The 22,280-nt window shown below is 39.4% G+C and overlaps 1 protein-coding gene across 1 annotated transcript in view; it reads left to right on the top strand.

The window, feature by feature from the left end:
* The window catches only part of COL5A3 (collagen type V alpha 3 chain), a 219,690-nt gene that overhangs the window by 117,314 nt on the left and 80,096 nt on the right, over nt 1-22,280 (top strand). The window contains exons 9-14 of the mRNA XM_063449460.1: nt 82-135; nt 221-262; nt 2,626-2,688; nt 4,694-4,768; nt 20,044-20,124; nt 20,723-20,779. Coding sequence (XP_063305530.1) covers nt 82-135; nt 221-262; nt 2,626-2,688; nt 4,694-4,768; nt 20,044-20,124; nt 20,723-20,779 — 372 coding nt within the window. The remainder of the gene's footprint in view (nt 1-81; nt 136-220; nt 263-2,625; nt 2,689-4,693; nt 4,769-20,043; nt 20,125-20,722; nt 20,780-22,280) is intronic.

Consider the following 22,280-nt stretch of genomic DNA (forward strand, 5'->3'; position numbering starts at 1 on the left):
AAGCAGTTTTCAGTGTGACTTTTTTGTTGTAGTGTAGGTAACTTCCATCATAAGCTAATATCTTTTTTTATGTCCTGCTAGGACAATGAAGTGAGCATGAAAGGCGAGAAAGGGGAACCAGCCATCCTTGATTCTGTGAGTATCCATACGGAAAAAAAAAGAAAAAAGAATTTGCACAACAAAGCAGCAAATCCCGAATTCTGTTTTTGTTCTTCCTCAGGGTACTTTGATTGAAGGTCCACGTGGAAATCCTGGTTACCCGGTATGTACAGCTGTTTAAAATGTCCATCTGAACCCCTGAAACAAACTCACAGTGCATTGTGGACTTCATTCTCTAGTTATAGAAACATATTATGTGACGGCAGATAAGAACCATTCGGCCCATCTAGTCTGCCCAGTTTTCTAAATACTGTCATTAGTCCCTGGCCTTATCTTATAGTTAGGATAGCCTTATGCCTATCCCACGCATGCTTAAACTCCTTTACTGTGTTAACCTCTACCACTTCAGCTGGAAGGCTATTCCATGCATTCACTACCCTCTCAGTAAAGTAATACTTCCTGATGTTATTTTAAAACCTTTGTCCCTCTAATTTAAGACTATGTCCTCTTGTTGTGGTAGTTTTTCTTCTTTTAAATATAGTCTCCTCCTTTACTGTGTTGATTCCCTTTATGTATTTAAATGTTTCTATCATATCCCCCCTGTCTCGTCTTTCCACCAAGCTATACATGTTAAGATCCTTTAACCTTTCCTGGTAAGTTTTATCCTGCAATCCATGAACCAGTTTAGTAGCCCTTCTCTGAACTCTCTCTAAGGTATCAATATCCTTCTGAAGATACGGTCTCCAGTACTGTGTACAGTACTCCAAGTGAGGTCTCACCAGTGTTCTGTACAATGGCATGAGCACTTCCCTCTTTCTACTGCTAATACCTCTCCCTATACAACCAAGCATTCTGCTAGCATTTCCTGCTGCTCTATTACATTGTCTGCCTACCTTTAAGTCATCAGAAATAATCACCTCTAAATCCCTTTCCTCAGATGTTGACGTTAGGACCCTATCAAATATTCTGTACTCTGCCCTTGTGTTTTATGTCCAAGATGCATTATCTTGCACTTATCCACATTAAATGTCAGTTGCCACAACTCTGACCATTTTTCTAGTTTACCTAAATCATTAGCCATTTGGCCTATCCCTCCTGGAACATCAACCCTGTTACATATCTTAGTATCATCCGCAAAAAGACACACCTTACCATCAAGACCTTCTGCAATATCACTAATAAAACTAAAGAAATGGGTTCAAGTACAGATCCCTGAGGTACCCCACTGGTGACAAGCCCATGCTTCGAATATACTCCATTGACTACAACCCTCTGTTGTAGTAAATTCAAAGTAGACATTAAAATCTATAATAACACTAGTATAATAAATTAGAATATCGTGCGTGTATATATTGGCAGATATTATTTTAGTATTTTAAACAATCAAATTATTTTTCAGTGTGCTGGTGCTAAACCCTGCATAGGCCAAACTACACCCATATAAGAAATAGTTTAATATATATATATTTTTTTTTAAAGATCATCAATTTATTTCAGAATATTTTTTTAAATAGATAATAAAAATATATTTGTTTTAAACTCCAGATAATAGTAAGTAACTTTGACAGTTAGAAATAGTGGGCAACACGAAGAACAGACATGTGAGGTACGCAGCATCAACTAAAGCTATACTTAAAAGCTTACTGCAGGCACCATGACCATGTATGTGTTTCAAAGTGGTCATGGTGCTTGGAGTCTGTATGTGCAGCGTCTCAGTAAGAAATTTGATTTTTTTTTTTTTTTATATTGCTGCCAGTGGTGTTCCTCATCTCTGGCAGTGTCACAAGAATTCTGGGCTGGCTAATGTCAATTCTGTGCATATTCTTTGTACAGAGGGCATTAATTGGCTGAGAGAACTCAGCCAATGAATGACCGGCAGGATCGGCATTCACACGTCTACAGTTTTGAAGAAGCCAGATGCTCTTCACTCTGCTTTAGCAGAAGCTTGGTATCTGGCTTGGCACCAGGTAAGAGGTAATGCATTGCAAAACAATTTGCCCCATTACTGGGTAACAGCACAAGAGAACTCCTAGTATCATAACCACTACAGAAGGCTAAAGTGCTTATGACGTTTGGAGAAACCCTTTAATTAACGCTCAACCATGTAAGGTCCAGTGCCCCACAGGGCCAAAGATAACCATACAATTCTCAATAAATAACTATTATAAGATTAAACAATTCTGTCTGTTAATGACATAAGTTAAAGTGTTAGACAGACATTTTGGAATGTTATTGAACTTTTTTCACTGATGAAGTAAGCAAACCTTCTGTGTCACAGTGTGTTGCGGTTTTTACAAGTAATGTGAAGTTGGTATCCAACCATCCTAGAAGAGCATAAGATCGCTGTGAGAATCTTTATTTTAACGATTTCATCAGAACATCAGATAATATGCACCAACGTCTGTTGTAGCAGGAAAACTATGCGTTGGTATTGCTATATCCTACTTTTTGTTGACATGCCATTTTTCCCCTACATAAAATTGACAATATTTGTTTTTTTGTTTTTGCATTTTTTTTTTATTTTAGGGAGAGCCTGGACCTGCTGGGCCTATAGGTCCTCCTGGACCTGTTGGAGATCCAGGGGAAAGGGTAAGAAGATTACTTTATTCATAAAACATGGCTAAACAGTTAAGGGTAAATATGTGTGCATAAAATCCGGTTTTAAGGACTCATCAGAAAGCAGTTGCCTCGATTCCATCTTTTTGGATAAGCTTTTCAAATTATTTAATGTTTTTTGGGTAAACGTTTAACATGATTTAGTGTTTTAAAAAATATTTGAATATTTTAATACTTTTTTGAAATATGGATATATTTTTATATAAGATTTTTTTTATATATATTTTGAAAAGTAATGTTAAAGGTTTATCCAAAAATATTAAATAATTTTAAGAACCTATCCAAAAATATTTATTTGAGGTCTAAGCTAGACCTAGCACTAACTTCTCAATTACTTTGGCCCTTTGTGGTATATACTCTGCACAATCACACCTAATCCCAGGCAACAAAGTTATATAGAATCCTTCACAGAATGTAAAGGGAAGTAGGTAGACTCTGTGATTTTTGGTAAATGAAATGTAAAGTTGGTCATGTGATGACCTGCAGTAGGATCCAAACAATTTAGGAACAAAGAAATCCTTAGATCAAACATTCTTACCACCAAATATAGTGTGCAGTCTGATTAGATCTGTCAGTAACTTGGTGGGTTGTGGGGCTAATTTAATCATTGCACAAGTAGTTTCTTTTTTTTATCATAAATCTTTCTGGAAACCTATGGGGTAACCTTAGTGAGGTTTCCCCAATTTCTTCTCTAATTATATATGAGAGGCTGTGATTACATTTAGTGGAACATTATAGAACATTATAGAAAAAATAAGAAAGTTCTTCTAATCAATATGTTTGTGAGTCAGTGTCCAATGGTATCAGAGAATCATTAAAAGGAGCGCTTAGCAAGGTTAAAATATGTTTGCCAGGGTGGAATATCGTTAAAGTTTTAAGGAAAGAGGAGTGGGAAAGGTTTTATAGTCAAGTATGCAGGGTGGAACATTATGGCAGTGGAAGGACTGGGCCTGTTTTACTTATAAAACGTGGAACAATGTAATTTAGCTGGGGTTAGACACAATTAGAAGCACGTAAAGGAAAAATGCACATGGGTCAGAAAGGTAACGATAAAGATAACTTTATCAAATTATATAAACTGCTGCATGGTGCAAAAAAATACTTATTCTTAGTTGGTACTCTGGACTTATATGATTCTTAGGGATGTGCATATGTGTATATATATATTTTTGTATGAATGGATTTGTGCATATATACATATACACACATATGTCATTTTATGTTATTATATAACTCCTCTGTATGATTATAATGCTTTGTAGAATATGAAGGCGCTGTAATAATGCTACTAATAATAGAACAGAGTTTGTTTTAGCATAATTCATTTAAATGTTCATGCTATGCTTTGACTGATTTTAGCACGATTATACATTGGCTCTCATTGTTACAGTGCTGTGTAAAGTAGTGTGGGTGGTACAGCTGTGTATTCCCCAGTCCTCGTTGACCTAGAGATGCTGTGGATTTTAATTCCCTTCACTTTTACCCAGCTTCATGAGAGTTGCAGTCCATAGCATCTTCAATGCAGATAGGTCTTAGCTCTGAGTCCTCCAACCCTAATCGTTATGAATGGAAGCATCATAACTCTGTACTGTAATCACAAGTCCATTTCAGCATTGTTGAAGTAGCACCTTACATTTTACTGGTGCCACTTCGGTGGTAGATTCTTGAATGCATGCCAATTTTAATCATCTTGCAAAATTTAGAAAGTCCTATGTATATTTCAGAATCGTTAATTGTGGCTTTAGCATTCCAACCCAGGTCTGTGCATTTTACAAGACTGATTTGCATTTGACATTCACCTGAGAACTAGGAATCTAATATAATCAGTGATGTAATGAAATGTGAGACACGCAGAGCTCACTTATAGCTTTCCAATGCCCTCCGGCAGAAGGACGACACCCTACATGTCATTGCATGAGCTGCGGATGCCTTGACATCCTTCCTTTGACTGAAGATTTCTCTTGCTTGCTTTTTATAGGGTCCTCCAGGGCGTCCTGGACTGAATGGAGCGGATGGAATACCAGGTCCTCCTGGAAACACTGTGATGCTGCCTGTAAGTCAGTGTTTGTCCTTTGCTATTTTCGATGGTAGACCTTCTGTGGGAGAAACGAGCCAGTGAGAAACTAAATATGTTGGAAATGTATTGCCTTAGTTGTAATCATTAATATATGATGGGGAAAACTCATGTTGGACAAGTAAAAGGTCTTAATATCCATGAGGTTTAACTCCCTCACATAAAGACAGAATATTGTCTATTCTTGGCCAGAGGCAGATCTTTCACAATGGCTTGTTTAGTGATGACCACACATTCTGCGTTAATGCGTCTTGCATGTGTCTTTTTAGAGACCCAAATGAAAACAGTTTTGGGGGCTAGTTAATATTACTCTGTATGCTCACAGAATTTATGGTAGTCTGTTGTGACAAACTGTTCTTCTCATCCTTATTGCACTTTTTAATGTGTCCTTTCTGGATGTAGGAGGTACCACCATTTTACTAGCAGGTATTGGGTTTGATGTCTAGTTTTGGGTTCAATCTCTTCCAGTATGTGTTCTCTTAGTGTGTCACGTTGTCAATTTTTTTCAGTTCTAATCCTTTATTTTGTAAGTTCTAATCCTTTCCAAAGTCCAACTTGAAATGTGCAGCTGATGCACAACAGATATATAATATAACAACATATTAGCATTCCTTACAATGGCCAGGCTCCTCCTAAACAGACATAATGGTCAAAGACAAGCCAGGTATATGGGAGCCAGGAATCGGGAAAACGAGAGACAAAAACCGGGTCAAGGGTTCCAGATAGGAGAATAGTTGGAATAAGCTAAAGTCAAAACCAGAAAGATTGCAATACAATATAGAAGCGCGCTATTGGGACCAACAAAGAACCACAATATAACATAGAACAGAGCCCAAAACAAACTATTGATAAGGTGACTCATTAAGCGAGTAGTCACTCCCCCAAAACTTGAGGGGCCATTGAAACTAACGGGATTCAACATCTGTAACGTGAAAAACGCATGCATTGCGTATGTGATTTCTGGCAATATTGTATTTTTTTTTTATCTACTCTACTTATAGTCACTTTTTTTGCTAAAAATAATTGCACATTTTAGTGTGTACATTTTTATGTGAGTGAGTAGATATATGCAATTACTTTTTTTGTGGGGAAAAAAATAAAAATAAAATTGCTGTAAAAATATAGAAAAATCTTCAACAAAATCTCCAGAAAGAAAAAAGTTAAATTTTAGTCATAGTACTTCCCAGAAATCAAAGTCCGACTAGCTGCTCTTTATGTCCCAGCTGTGTTTTCTAGGAAGGAGGTAGTTTATTTAGAAATCCCACTCTTTACCGTGCACTCCACCAGTTTTTTAGTACCAGTCACCACCTTTCTCACGACCTTCCTATTCGCTCACCCACAGTGTTTTTTGTGTATATTCCAATAATCTTTCAATCCTCAACAGGTTAAATAATACCAGTCTTGGTAATTAGTATACCTTTCTTTCATTCGTGTATTCATTTAGTAAAATTGTATACCGTGGGCAAAGCCAATCTGAATACATTACCCAGGGCAGCAAACAATCAGCCATACATATATATTTTTTTTATAAAGATTTTGCTAATTTATTCATCTTGGTGTAATGTATAATGCCTTCCTTAGTAATATACATTTCACTAAGTTGACAGCGAAGTGAGGTCACTAGTTTATTGAATATGAGCAATACAAAGTATGTTTGCGGTTAGTGTGAAGTCTCATCCCCTTGAGGACAATGTGATTTGACATCTGTAGATAAATTACATAAAAAAGATGAAAGGAAATGTACTTGTAACTTTCCTTTATTTGACTATGTTGTGAGTTTTGGAAACGTTAAGTTAAACAGCTGTTTTTAATAGTTTTTAATAGTTATGCAAGTTTTTACATGTGTAGTTGAGATTACACAGTGTCTTGCCCTGGGATCAGGTATTGGCTCCCCCAGCTGTTGTTGGGGTGCAGCGCCAGTAAAGTAATATAACTCACATCCAATTGAGAGAGTGGTTAAGCTGTAGAACATGTCGTTTTAAGTTGGAATTTCAACCACTGATGACAAGTCCTCTTTCTCTCCAAGATCATGGATCTGGAGTATGTTTACCCACAAAGCCTCCAGAGTTGATACTTCCATTTGTAAACAAGATGCTCATCAAAAGACAAACAATGCTTAATTTGTAAGAGAATACAGGAACATAACACAATATTCCAGCCATGTTATAGATGTATATTGTAGAATATTTCTCTAGACACATCTACGTGGAATGGTATAAGCTTTCAATCTCAATCTGTTTATACACTTAGGCAAAGTAGACATGGTCAAGGAATGGTTCATCCATATTATTATATTGTAATCCAATGAAGACTGGACTATGTTATTCAACCACTGGTAGACTACTTTTTGCTGTTAGTCAGCCATATTGGCGATTGAGTAGCTTAACATTATATGAAATAGTTTCACAATAGGTAATGTTAAGCCATTGGTGTTCCATATGCATTATGCAATGGATACATCTAGACAGCCACTAGAGGAGGAGTTAACCCTGCAAGGTAAATATTGCAGTTTATGAAAACTGCAATAATTACACTTGCAGGGTTAAGGGTAGTGGGAGTTGGCACCCAGACCACTCCAATGGCAGAAGTGGTCTGGGTTCCTGGAGTGTCCCTTTAAGGAAGTGAGCAGCCATCCAATTGGAAATCGTGGAGAGGCAGTCAGAGACACGAGTCAAGATGGGCGGAGAGAGATCAGGAGAGGACAGGTAGATTTTTCCGCATAGAAATGATAACGGAAGCCAAAGGAGCTTATGCGTTTACCAAGGGAGGCAGTATAGATGGAGAACAGTAGAGGACCAAGGACTGAACCTTGGGGGACACCATGAGAGAGGGGTTGGGAAGAAGAGGCAAAGCCAGAGAAAGAAACACTGAAAAAGCGCTGGGAGAGTTAGGAGGAGCACCAGGAGAGAGCAGTATCTCATAGACGGAGATTATGGAGAATGAAAAGAAGCTGTTGATGATCAACAGTGTCGAAGGCAGCAGAAAGATCAAGGAGAATTAGAATAGAGTAATGGCTGCGAGATTTAGTAGCGATTAAATCGTTGGATACTTTGGTCACAGCTGTTTTAACAGAGTGACAAGGGCGGAATCCAGACTGAAGCTGTTCTAGCAGAGAGTTGGATTCGAGGAAGTCTGTCAATCTCACATACACAACTCTCTTAAGGACCTTGTAGGCAAACGACATTAGCGATAAAAGGCGGTAGTTGGATGGGGAGTTGGGGTCGAGGTTGGGCTTTTTTAGAGTTGGCATTAGGGTTGCATGCTTGAAGGGTGAAAGAAATGTGCCGGAGAAACTTTAGTGAGAGGAAGAGAAAGAGCTTTAACCCCAAAATCTATTTATAACCGCCAAAAAACATAGTTTCTAAATTTTGTCCTCGGTTTAGAAATACCCAATGTTAACATGTTCTTAGCTTTTTTTTGGAAAGTTATAGGGCAGTAAGTACAAGTAGCACTTTGCTATTTCCAAACCATTTTTTTTTTTTTTTTACAAAATTAACGCAAGTTACATTGTAACACTGATATTTGTCAGGAATCCCTGAATAACCCTTCACAATATTGTTTCGATTTATTTCTTAATTTGCAAGGTTAACCTGGATTTACCTTTACCTGAACTACAACATGATTTGCTAACATTTTAAAATACATTTAAAAGTAAATGTAACATCTCATGAAAAGAAAGTTAACATGAATTATAGGTAGAATAGATAATATAGGTTATGTCATACATGACTTTTTACTTAAAATTATAAGCAAATTGCACAATAACAGCCTATTTTTTTTAATCTGAAACAAACCCAATGTCATATATGTTATTTAAATTTCCCTTGGTAATTTCACTCAGAGTCACATGCAAGTCTATTTTAGAGATAACTTGTTATCTTACATATTTGCATGAGGTATCTGAAATTTGGTATAGCTATTGCTTATTGAACACTAATAAAAACTATGTTAAGTTAAAGCATATAGCTTTTTTTCTTTATCATTATTTTTTTAAATCCACTAAAATTGATTAAATCTGACTCACTGCAATTTATCAGTTTGGTGAATGAGATGAAAGCAACAACTTTGTCTTTATCTTCTCTGTGGCAAGATACTTTATGTGTGTCACAAGGTCCGACTTTAGGGCCCAGGTACTTGGAATAATCAGGATTTTTTTTTTACTTTGTCTATCACAAAGAATCATGCAGGGCTGATAGCAATATAACTCAATATAGAAGCCGGTAGAGTTAAAACCCCAAAATATAACAATTTAGTTCGAGATCCAACACATGTCCAATGTAGACAGCTTTTTATTTTTTTTTACATATTGTCCATTCCATGTTTAATGATTAAATTAATTCAAATCCAAAAACACTCAGAATACTCACTCCTATTATTTACCGCTAATCATGCCATGTCCACCATATTTTTCAGCAGACATCATTTATACAAATTGATGGGTGACTTATGGTAAGTCCTGCCCTGCTGCAAGTAGAATTCAAATGCTATAGGTAGTAAAACATGTAAATCAGTCAGGAGTTCTGTATCATATGAATTCTGCATACTACAGGATATTGCCATGAGACTCCTGTGAGTGAATTGTGATGTTAGCAAATGATGTCATCCTGCTGCAAAGTTCCAGTGATTGGATTGTGAAGTCAGCTACATCATTTTTTTTTTTGATTGTGCAGTCTTCATTTCCCGAGCATACAACCCTGCTGAAAATAGCATGTAGCTGGCCCAACTTGCAGACACCCAGAAACCACCATTAATATTATGATGTGCACTGGTGAAAAAACTTGTTTCAGTTTATTTCAGATCGATTCTTTGTTTTTCAAATTTCAAGTCATCTGAAATTTGGAGAATATTGATTGGGACAAACCAAATCTTGGTTTAGATATTTGTCAAATTTCAGTTTTGAAATGTGTTAATTTTCAAATTTCAAAAGCCACTTATTATTCAATATGGGCAATGAATGAAGATATTAGTAACAAAATTAACAAGAAAAGTACCAATTTGGTGAGTTATCTGCTAAGCTGCTGAAAAATCCGAATTAAGAAAGCCTTTTTCTTAAGACTTAAAAGGACCCTATAGTCACCAAAACAACTTTAGCTTAATGAAGCAGTTTTGGTGTACCGATCATGCCCCTGCAATCTTACTGCTCAATTCTCTACCATTTTGGAGTTAAATCACTTTGTTTATACAACCTTAGCCACACCTGCCTGCATGTGACCTTCACAGTGTTTCTAAACACTTACTGTAACAAGTCCTCTAATATTTACATTTCCTGTATTAAAAATACTGTTTAATTTAGAATTTCTGATCTCCTGCTCTGGTAATAGCCTCCTAGACCCCGCAGAAGCCTTCTATGAGTGAGTCAAGTTCAATTTACAGAGCAGGAGATAAAACATTTTAAAGTAAGTTACTTCTGATTGACAATAAAACTATTTTGTTTTCATGTAGCCTGTGTCAGCCACAGCCAGAGGAGCTGTGGCTAGGGCTGTATAGACAGAAACAAAAGTGATTTAACTCTTAAATAGCAGCTAATTGAGCAGTGAGTTTGCAAGGGCATGATCTATGCACCAACACTGCTTCATTAAACTAAAGTTTTTTTGGTGACTATAGTGACCCTTTAATATTGATCTTTCAGCTGTTTAGTATAACTATAATTTGGTATCCTTATCAAAATGAATGGATCCGAAAAATGTTTATATTTCAATTCAGAAATTAGTTTCATCCGAGATTACTGAATTTGTCCAAATTTGTCCAAATTTCAATTTGGAATTAAATGAATTGCCCATTCCAAATTGATATAGAAAAATGAAGATATACACAGAGACTCTGTCACAGAGAATCACATCCTCAGCCCCCAACATACACAGGTAATTCAATCTCATTACATATACACTGCACATATCACTCACAGATATCTCCACTCCCATTACACTCAAACAGAACACACCTTTACTATTCATTTCTGTTCCCTCTTATCTCTATTGCCACCAACCCTAGAAAACACGAGAATAGGATTGTGGGCTCCCTACATGAGGGATTTTAATAGGATTTAATGTGAATTATAAGTTTGCTTTGATGTGTATCATGAAGTCACCGTTAGCAGAATGTTTCCTTGCAACAACATGGTGAGTCATTAGAATAGATATCCAGGTTACGAGATCTCAACAAAGCGAAATTACCCAACAAAAATAAGTGTCTGCCGGGGAACAATGAAGTAAGAGGAACAAACCTATTGTATAGATCTGCATCTAACCTTTATGACTGATCACATCAAAGATGGCTGTAGCGGACCACAGGTAACCCGACCGGTTACCTCCACTAATTCCTTGCCTTTAGCCACTCAGGAACCACTCAGAGTGTAAAGGAACCCATTTCCCCCCAGAACCTGGATGACATACAGTCCTGGAGGTACGACACAATTGTATTGGCCACATAGGTTTTATGCATACCCCGTGCAAGGGGTGGATCATACACACACACAAAGACACATCCCACTTTCCCCCTCTCCCTGAGCTCCCAGCGTGGGAAGGGACTCCGTTCCATTTGTCCCCAAAGCCCACCACTAAATCCCTGGGGTTCCTCAGACCAACTGCCAGTGGTCTTCTTCCCAAGAGCCTCTGTCCCTTTGTCTCCCAGGCACAGAAAAACCCGCCCGCGGGAAAGGAACTGGTCTCTTTGTCCCTCGGGCTCATGAGAGCCCGCCAAAACTCGCCAGTGCCCCAGAAGTTCCCACACCAATCTCAAGGATCCTCGACTCGGTTCCTCGACAGACTAGTCTCCGTTCGCGAGGTCCTAGTGTGAAACTCGCAGTTCGAATGCTCCCCCTGGATTGTGTTCGTCTGTATGAATGGTGGCCACCCAGGGGAGCACTCATTAATTACTTCCCTTGTGGTTTCACACCTATGTTGCTGGTGCGAGTGTTGTGAATAATTGGTGTGAACGTTCTAATGGGGCACCGGGGGCACCACAATGGCTAATTAGCTGATTCACTTTTTTCTTTGCTCCTGGACCTCTCCAAAGAATGACTTTAAAAATTTGTGCTGCAAGATGCACTAAGTATCACAAAATGTTCACACACGCAGTAGGTTTTTGGGGACACATTCTTTTTTTTTTCCCCCAATCTGATGGATTGCATTTATACACAGACATGTACACTGGATTTCCTTACATGATGGATTCTAAATTATCAAAGCAACAGAGAGGCTACGGAATTCCAGAAATATGGTGCTGTGATTATACCCCTGCACTCAGACTACTTCATCTGTGGTTTTTAATAAATAAATAAATAATAAATATCCAGAACTGCAAAAAAAAAAAAAAAAAAAAAAAAAACATTTTTATTGTATTTATTTTTTGGAAAAAAAGGCAGGAAATGGTTTATTCCATCCAACATATTCCCAACAGCCCATGGAGTTTTATAAAATAATGGAAGTGAGTGGATTGTGACGCACACTTCATCAAGCCTCATATGCTGTGTATTACTATGCCCCTTCCGCCTTTTTTGCATTGTGCACCCCAAACCCACTTCAGCCTATGGCACTATCTCAAATAACCATCCTTAAATCTTTTGGAATTCTGGGAGAAAACAAAATAAAAAAAATACAGAACCTTCAAAGGTGGAGAGAAAGGAGATAATTAATCAAATTTCCAATGCCTCAAATCGCAAAAAATCCACTAATTCAGCTGCATCAGAAATAAGAAATGTAAACATTGCTTCATTGTTAACATACTTGTTGATCCTTCATCCCTAGAGATTCTGCACTAAATGTGAAATACACGTTTTTCTGCACCCTATTACGGCATTAGAACTGTAGTTTGTAACGCAAGATCACTAAGACGTTTAAGTGCATTTTTTTTGACGGTCTTAACTAATCTGCAGGTTAAGGATGTTTCAAGGAAACCCAGTTGGATAAAAATGCTGGACTTGTTTTAGAGGATGCAGTGCCACCAAATACACCTGCATGGGTAGGGTACTCTATATTCATTAGTTCTGCCACTAAGCCTCCTTTTTTTTATTTAGTTAGTTTAGTTAGAGACTACAACATCACATCAGTTCTTGCTTAAAAAGATCAAGTTTATTATGTGAAAAGTCAAGTAAAATAAATATACGGCTGGGTAAATGTATCTAGTGTACTAGTGTGTATCTGTGTCATTATGTGTGTATGTGGTGTGCATATGTGTGAAGATCCCAGCATTCACATTCAAACATCAACACTACATACAAACACTACCCTGCATTCAAACACACTACGCACAACGACACCACTCTTTTCAAGAGGCAACAGTACATATAAAAACAACTGCATTCAAATGCCAACATTACACAGAAATAGACCCCCATGTTCACACACACATACTCCATACATAAACATACTTACATTTAAACATACAAACACTGCCCACAAATAAAACCCTTCAAGAATGGGAAAATGATAGATCCAGGGCTGGCGCTACCTTAAGGCATAACGCCTTAAGATGCACATGATCTATTTAACCAAGAGGTGGGAGGAAATTAGACACATGGGGGGGCTGCGGGGAGGAAATGAGATACATTGAGGGACTGGGGGGTGGAAATGAGATACACAAAGAGCAAAAGAGACAGACAGTGGCTTTGGGGTAAAGACACCAAGAATGGCTGGGGGGACACAAAGGAATTGGGAAGAAGCAAAAGAGACAGACAGGGGGAGACAACCAGAGGGGCTGTGGGGACACAGAGATAAATAGAGGGGCTGTGGTAGAAATAGACAAGGTGCTGGTGGGAAGAGACACACAAAGGGGCTGGTAAGGGGGAGCAAGAGAAACGCAAATGTACGGGGGGGAGAAAGAGGCACACAAAGGGGCTAAGGTAGAAAAAGACATACGGAAAGGCTGGGGGTAGAAAGAGACACTCAAAAGGGTCTGGTGAAAGAAAGAGACACACAAAGGGGCTGGGGTAGAAAAAGACACAAAAGGGCTAGGGGTAGAAAGAGAAACTCAAAGGAGCTGGTGAAAGTAAAAGACACACAAAAGGACTCAGCCCCCAACATACACAGGCAATTCATGGGTGGGGGTAGAAAGAGACACACAAAGGGGCTGGGGGGAGAAAGAGACACAACAAGGGCAAGAGTAGAAAAGCACACACGAAATGGCTGGGGGTAGAAAGAGACACTCAAAGGGACTGGGGAAAGAAAGAGACACACAAAATGACTCAGCCCCCAACATACACAGGCAATTCAATCTCATTACATATAGACTTCAAATATCACCCACAGATATCCCCATTCCCATTACACTCAAATAGAACATACCTTTGCTATTCATTTCTTCTCCCTCTTATCTCTATTGCCACCAACCCTAGAAAACACATGAATGGGATTGTGAGATCACTACATGAGAAGTTTTAACAGGATGTAATATGAATTATAGGTATGTTTTTATGCGTATCATGAATTCAACACGTGATCTCACTGTTAGCGGAATGTTTTCTTTCAACAACATGGTGGAGATAGTGGGTCAATAGAAAGGGGCACACAAAGGGGCTGGAGGTGGTAAGAAGAAAAAGGGGGGTGTAAGAGAATCACAAAGGGAAAAAATGAGGGCATAAGATATACTAACGGGTAATGTAAGACAAAAGGGGGATAAGATACACTTAATGGGGTAAGACATTCATCATTATTTTTTGTGGAGAGATGGAGGCGGCTGTGTAGCCAAAAATCCTTCCACTGGTCCTGGGTTGATCCGCCGCTGGCAACATATTGTGGGACATGCATGACATGGTAATCTACTTTTGGCCACCCTTGGACTGGGGAGGCGGCAAAAACATTTCTTGCACAGGGCCCACAATATATTAGTTTCACCACTGGTCCAGTAGCATGCATTTTCAAGTTATATGTGATATTTATAGTTTTTTACTGTTACATGAGATTATTCTATACTTGCCAGTATATATTATTTTTTTTTTGTGTTGTGCATAGTTTTGTGTGTATTGTAATAGGATGTAGTTACCTCTCTGTACACTGTACTAATATGGTACCTACATGTCTATGGATTATCAATAATATGTTAATCTAATAGTATGCTACAGCATGTAGATATATATATATAACTAAGCTTTTCTGCAGTTCTATTAGAAATCAGTTCTTTTTCTGAAAAGTTCCTAAATTCTGTTTCCTGTAATCTGAAAGTTTTGTAACAAATAAAATTATGGATATTTAGTGGTCCAGAATGGCCTTTCCCAAGCTGTGGGTCATTTTGTCACATACAGTAGTTGTCATGGGAATGTCAAAACAATCACAATCCACAGTTTTGTTTTGTTTTTGTTGGTTTTTTTTTTGTTTTGTTTTGCTTCTTGTTAACAGTCATGTTTATGGATTATTATTTTTTTTTTTATATAAAAATGTTCTTATTTCTTTTAACCGTCAAATCTGCTAGCATGTCTTTTAAGCCAAAGAAATAGTGTAGGGATTTATTTTATTTTTTTTAACTAAATTTCGATTTTACATTTTTTAACTTTTCATTTCAATGCAGTTCAGGGTTTAGTAAATAAATTCCACAGCTTTAAAGTAATAGCTCTCTCGCTGCAAGGCTCCAACATGTAACAGACATTTAATAAAGTTAGAGTGACAGTTGTATAGCTGCATGCTTAAAATGTTCAAGCAGCTGTTCTTATATGCAGCTACAAATAGGTTATTCCAATATACTATGCAAGTCAAAAACTGAAAATTATAAATGAGCAGCTGTTTGATTTATCTGTATATGTTTTGAAAAGGGGTGCAAAAATACAAAACATGAATGTGCTTTAAGTTAACCTAATTTCCATGGTAATAGACACACTTTTTAACTTTTAACTTTAAAAGCATTTTCTTTAACATGTGTATACATGAATGGACAAGTATGCCAAATACCCTGATTTAAAATTATATATTTTTTTTCTGCTCTGCTGTTTTCCTTAATCATTTTAGATTACAGAGCTTGCTTTTTGTTTATATTAAATGTTTAAAATCACTAATAACTTACCTGTAATCTAATGGCGAGACAGACCGCTGCATTCCAATTCTCCTGCTGTGATGTTATCAAACTTGATGACTCTTATCCAATGAAATGCTTGTTGTAGAGTTAGGGTGGTGAACGGGTTTTTTGTCCTAGGCAAAGAAAATAAAAATTGGGGCTGCCTTAACATTTCACTCATGGTGTGACACCTTGTGAACCACACTCTATACAATCTGCCCATGGTGTGACACCTCATGAACCACACTCTATACAATCTGCCCATGGTGTGACACCTCGTGAACCACACTCTATACAATCTGCCCGTGGTGTGACACCTCGTGAACTACACTCTATACAATCTGCCGTGGTGTGACACCTCGTGAACCACACTCTGTACAATCTGCCCGTGGTGTGACACCTCGTGAACCACACTCTATACAATCTGCGCATGGTGTGACACCTCGTGAACCACACTCTATACAATCTGCCCGTGGTATGACACCTCGTGAACCACACTCTGTACAATCTGCCTGTGGTGTGACACCTCGTGAACCACACTCTATACCAGGGGTAGGCAACCTTTTAGCAGCACTGTGCCGATATAGGATTGTGATGTCCCGTAGCGTGCCGGTCCTATTTTATTTTTTTTAAATGAGGTGTGTATGCTTCCGTATCCTGCTTGTGTTATTTTTACTGTAATTGCTTTGTATTTGTGCATATATGCAGGGACGTCTTTAATATTGACTGGACCCTGGGCAAAGCACTTTTTTAGGGCCCCCTGGACCCTGTCCGCCCTCCCCAGGCATGCAATCACATCCTCCACCTCAACGCAGTGGCGGACCTAAAGTAGAGAGGTGAAATAATTTTTTTGGGCCTCCCTGTTGCATGAGTGATTAAAAGGTAGATCCCCATCTGTCATGCAACTCCAGTAATGCAGTGACAGCTGGGGCTCTACCATTTACCCATGTTTCCAGGTCTTAGCACTAAGCGGTTTTTGTGTGTTCGAATGTAAACAGGTTTTTGTATGGAATATGTTTGTATGTGGTGTTGGCGTGACTGCAAGCATGTATTTGTGTAGTGTTGGTTTTTGAATTCAGGGGTGTATTTACATATAATTTTGGTGTGTAACACAGACATGTGTTTGTACGTAGTGTTGAAATTTGAATGTCGGGGTGTATTTGTGTGTAGTGTTAGTGTGTGAATGCTGAGATGTATGCACATATACACACACACAGAGATATATACACACACACAGACATGCTGACACACAGACATGCTGACACACACACAGACATGCTGACACACACACAGACATGCTGACACACACACAGACATGCTGACACACACAGACAGACACACTGACACAGATATGCTGACACACTGACACACACACACTGACACACACACACTGACATACTGACACACACACACTGACATACTGACACACACACACTGACATACTGACACACACAGATATACCGACACACACAGATATACCGACACACACATACTGACACACACAGACATACTAACACACACACTGACAGACATACTGACACACACACAGATATACTGACACACACAAAAATTACACTTTTAAACCCACCCTCCAGTTTCCTACCTTTCCTGCTGGTGGCTGAAGGTGTTGGGAGTTGGGGTCTGGCTCTCTCGGCCAGCCCCCCTCCACTCTGCCTACTCTTCTTTCCCGCACGCTCCTCTCTTTGTGGGAGGAAGTGATGCACGGCCGTCACTTCCTCCCAGCCTGTTGCCAAAAAGCAAGGGGCCTGCTCGCGCTGTTAAAGCGCCTCAGTGCGCCACCGGGACCCTGCTGACAGAAGCCCACCTGGTGGCCCTTTGTGCACGGGCCACCCGGTGGGCCTCCTTAGTGTGCGGATTACCGGCTGGGGGTTAGAAATAGTTGAGGCCAGCGGGGCTCACGGTGCAGCTGCCCAGTTTGCCCCACATTAAAGACGGCCCTGCGTATATTAGCTATTATATTGTATATGTTCATGAGTAGTTTATGGTATTGTGTATGATACATATGAATGTGAGTTGTGTATGGGGGCTGCTTGTGGAATTGTGTGAATGGATATGTCACATTGTGTGTTTGGTAGTGTGTGTGGGGGCTGTTTGAGGTATTGCATGTGAGAGACTGCATGTGGGGTTGTGTGCATGTATGTGGATTGTTAGTGGTGTTGCGTTTGTGCAGATTATGTGTATGTTTGTGTGTGGGCTGTCCGTACTATGTGTATGAGGGATTACACAGGAATTCAGGATTCTGCATTTCTGTGTATATCTAGCAGTGTGGGTGGCTTCTCCAGGTTCCAGTGGGGACCAGACCAGCCAGGTACATGTCAAGGACATGAGCTGCAACAGCAACTGCGAGCTGCTCTACTACAGTGTGGATTCCTATTCACAAGTGCTGTGAGGAAGTGATCTAAGATCACTTCCTCTACGTGCTGCAATGCATACATTGAGGATTGTCCTTCACCACCTTTTCGGATTAGCAGATATCTGAAGTTTTACTGGGACTCCTGATAGGCCAGAGCCTATTTGTCTCTAGCAGCCTTGAGTGCCGTGCAAAGACACCTCGAGTGCCGTGCATGGCACTAGTGCCGTAGGTTGCCTACCCCTGCTCTATACAATCTGCCCATGGTGTGACACCTCATGAACCGCACTCTATACAATCTGCCCATGGTGTGACACCTCGTGAACCACACTCTGTACAATCTGCCCATGGTGTGACACCTTGCGAACCACACTCTATACAATCTTCCCGTGGTGTGATACCTCGGGAACCACACTCTGTACAATCTGCCCATGGTGTGACACCTCGTGAACCACACTCTATACAATCTGCCCGTGGTGCGACACCTCGTGAACCACACTCTATACAATCTGCCTGTGGTGTGACACCTCGTGAACCACACTCTATACAATCTGCCCGTGGTGTGACATCTCATGAACCACACTCTATACAATCTGCCCATTTTGTGACACCTCGTGAACCACACTCTGTACAATCTGCCCGTGGTGTGACATCACAATGTCATACCCATATAATCCATTCAATGGCTTTTCTTCATTTTCATCTTTCAGTTGAATAGTAAATAACTCCCTAATTTGCTATCTTTATGTGGGATCGCCATATTTAAAGCGAACCTGTCATGTATTTAAAGGTTGGCCTACACCTTCACTGAATGTATTGAATGCATCATATATCCTAGAGATAAGTGTAGTCAATGTAAAATATTGGGATATATTCACTTTACATCTTATCCATTGCCAGGATGACATCATATCCAGGCTGCCTGCACACTGCAAGGCACCAAGCTGTACAGGAGGAGCACAGTAGGTAAAGAGTTCCCTCGCTGCCCGTTCACCCTCCCATACCCCCACTACATTTGTTCAGAGTAGAAACCTGCCATGTGGGTAGGCAGGTGCCTAGTTTGCCAAATGAGAGCTGGACAGTGGTTTCAGCCTGGCAGGATCTGGCAATTTTTATACAGGAACATTAAATGTACACTCAGCGTCCTACATCGACCTACTTTGCATGCAGACATCAAATGTAAAATTGATTTGATCATTGCATCTATTTTACTATGATGACACTAATGGCTGTCTGAATGACTGTTACTGGAGGCACAGGAAATGCATGCCTCTAAACCATCCCGATTTTCAGGTACTGTCCCGACTTTGTTCTGTACTTTGTTCCACCTAGGAACTCTACCAGACGTGCTTTTGCGCTACATAGAAACATAGAATGAGACGACTGATAAGAACCATTCGGCCCATCTAGTCTGCCCAATTTTCTAAATGTTACACTCAGCGCACTGGGACCCTGCAGAGAGCACTGAAAGACCAAAACTGAAGCACTGGCAGGCAGCTTGGCATGCCTTAATGCCAGTCTGACCTGTTAGTAATTCTGGGTAAGTCCGCCCCCCATTTTAGTGGAGCCAGTGACGTGATTGTGTCACTGGCCCACACCCTTTACCTCCTCCCATCGGCGTTCTGCTTCTCAAAACACAACAACAAAAAATCTTGTCATTGTCTGAAAATGTTAATATTAATATATTTTATTTACTACAAAATATATTCATGTACTCAAGTAGAGGCCTGTGTGCTTTCTAATAGTATCACAGACAAAGAAAACCAATGTATGTATCCAGAAATCAATTTATTTCCTACAGTGACCGCAGAGCAGTGTGTGGTTTACAGTGGTATGCTATAGCTACCTACAGTAGAAACGTGTGTACTTTATAACGATATATTTTATTGATTCCTCTCTGCAGTTCCAGTTCGGAGGCGATTCTCGGGGACAAACTGTGTCTTTCCAAGAAGCACAGGCACAATCAATTTTACAACAAGCCAAAGTAAGCCTTTAACTGGATCTTGATTGTGTTCTGCCTGTTTACTAAATTATGTATTCATGGAGAATAACAACATCAACAACCGATTGCAGCCCCTTTTATATGTAACAATGTGTCTGTCTCTGAAATGTAGTTTTGATGTCTCATTGCATCCTTCAGCTTCTGCCACCCAGTGGTTGTTAGGAGTGCTTGCACAAGGTAAAAGAAAATACCAAAGTAAATATTTCATTATTTGCTCAACAACATAAAATAAAGACAAGTTAAAAATGTGAGCAAAATGTGAGTTATTGTTATGCTGCTATTTCAACCTCGCAAATAATATATATGCTGTGGTTGCAAAAGTGTAAGCAAGCGCTGGCAATTAAAAATAGTTTTAGTGTAATTTACTATAATCCCTTTACTGCAACATCATATCTTGTTTATGCAAATTAACCTTTCTCCTTTGTAGCGGTTGATTTACATATATATATATAGAACATCCCTTCTTTATATCTGTCCATCCATTCATAATATATGATATACTGATAATGTCGATAATCGTATAATGATAATTTTCAATTAATTTTCCCAATTAATAACTGACTTTCTTTGTCTGTTTTAGCTGGCTATGAAGGGACCTCCTGGTCCTACGGGAATGACGGGACGAGCAGGTCCTCTTGTAAGTATGTTTATACTGTGTGTATTCATTTAGGTAACTTTATTTTGGTAGTGTAGTGCATTTCAATTTGTAGGTAATCTTGTTTAAAATGGTTCTTTGCAACAAAACTATCCTCCACAAATCCATTTTAAATTAACCAGTAGGTGGTATCAGTTGTGTTAAAATGACAAACAGAGTGTTTCCAAGTGTAACATAACAGTGGACAATGACATCACAATCAATCATGACATCACGTGGGACATTGACATCACAATCAATCATGACATCACGTGGGACATTGACATCACAATCAATCATGACATCACGTGGGACATTGACATCACAATGGACATGACAGACCTGGAACTCCTTGTCGTTTATGTAAAATTACATCCAGTATCCCACAGACAATAAACACTACTTTGTGGTTGTTTTTATTTTATGACAATAACAGGATTTTTCGGATTGTGTCGGAAACATATCTTCCTTTGGCGAGAAAAGAGAGTTGGAAGATAATAAAACTTTTGTCCCCCCGAGACCCAAATTGCCACATCTTAAACATACTGCCCTAGCAAGGAAGTAATGTTATTCAAGTTGGATAGTATTAAACCAACGCATTAAAATTAACCCATGTAAGCCCATGCAGGGTTCTGCACAGAATGAGCTTGCATGGCAGGATAAGGCATTAGAAGAACTTTGGCATGCTATGCAATCTCAGTAATAGTGCTCTGATTGGTTGACTTGGCAGGCAAATCTCACTTGCCTCGAGACTTGTATGGGGAAATTTAAGCAAACTCTTCCTAAAAAAGCCAATAAAAGTTGATATAATTTAAGGGATGCTACAGGCTGCAAAACAACTTTAGCTTAATGAAGCAGTTTTGGTGTATAGATCATGCCACTGCAGTCTCACTGCTCAATTCCTCACCATTTAGGAGCTGCATCACTTTGTTTGTGCACCCTTAGTCACAACTCTTTCGGTAAAGAGAGATCTAATGTTTAAACTTCCTTTATTACATATTCTATTTAACTAAGCATTTCTTATCCCCTGCTTTGTTAATAGCCTTCTAAACCCTGCAGGATCCTCTTTTGTGTCCTTAAAGTTCAATTTACAGAGCAGGAGATAAAAACGTCTAAAGCAAGTTAACATAGGATTGAAAATGAAAACTTTTTTTCATGCAGGCTGTGTGAGTCACAGCCAGGGGAGGTGTGGCTAGGGCTGTGTGACGGAGCTCCTGTACTCCGACCAAGTTCCTCCGTCCAATCTGCTTCCTAGCCAATGGGGAGGGAGCCCGGAGCGCTTCAGCACCAGTCGCCGAGGCTTGACTGTGATCTCACTGAAGCTTTTCCACCCGAACAGGCTGCAGCTCTCCTTTCGGGCAGGTATCGTCCCCTCTGCCTATTCCGCTGCAGCCCTTCTTCCAGGCATGTATCGTCCCCTCTGCCTACTTCTTCCACTCCCAGTGATGGGGACTACCGTCATAGGCTGTATTAAACAGAAACAAAGGTGATTTAACTCCTAAAT

This window comes from Pelobates fuscus, chromosome 3 (assembly GCF_036172605.1).
Source record: "Pelobates fuscus isolate aPelFus1 chromosome 3, aPelFus1.pri, whole genome shotgun sequence".
Classification (NCBI taxonomy): Eukaryota; Metazoa; Chordata; class Amphibia; order Anura; family Pelobatidae; genus Pelobates; species Pelobates fuscus.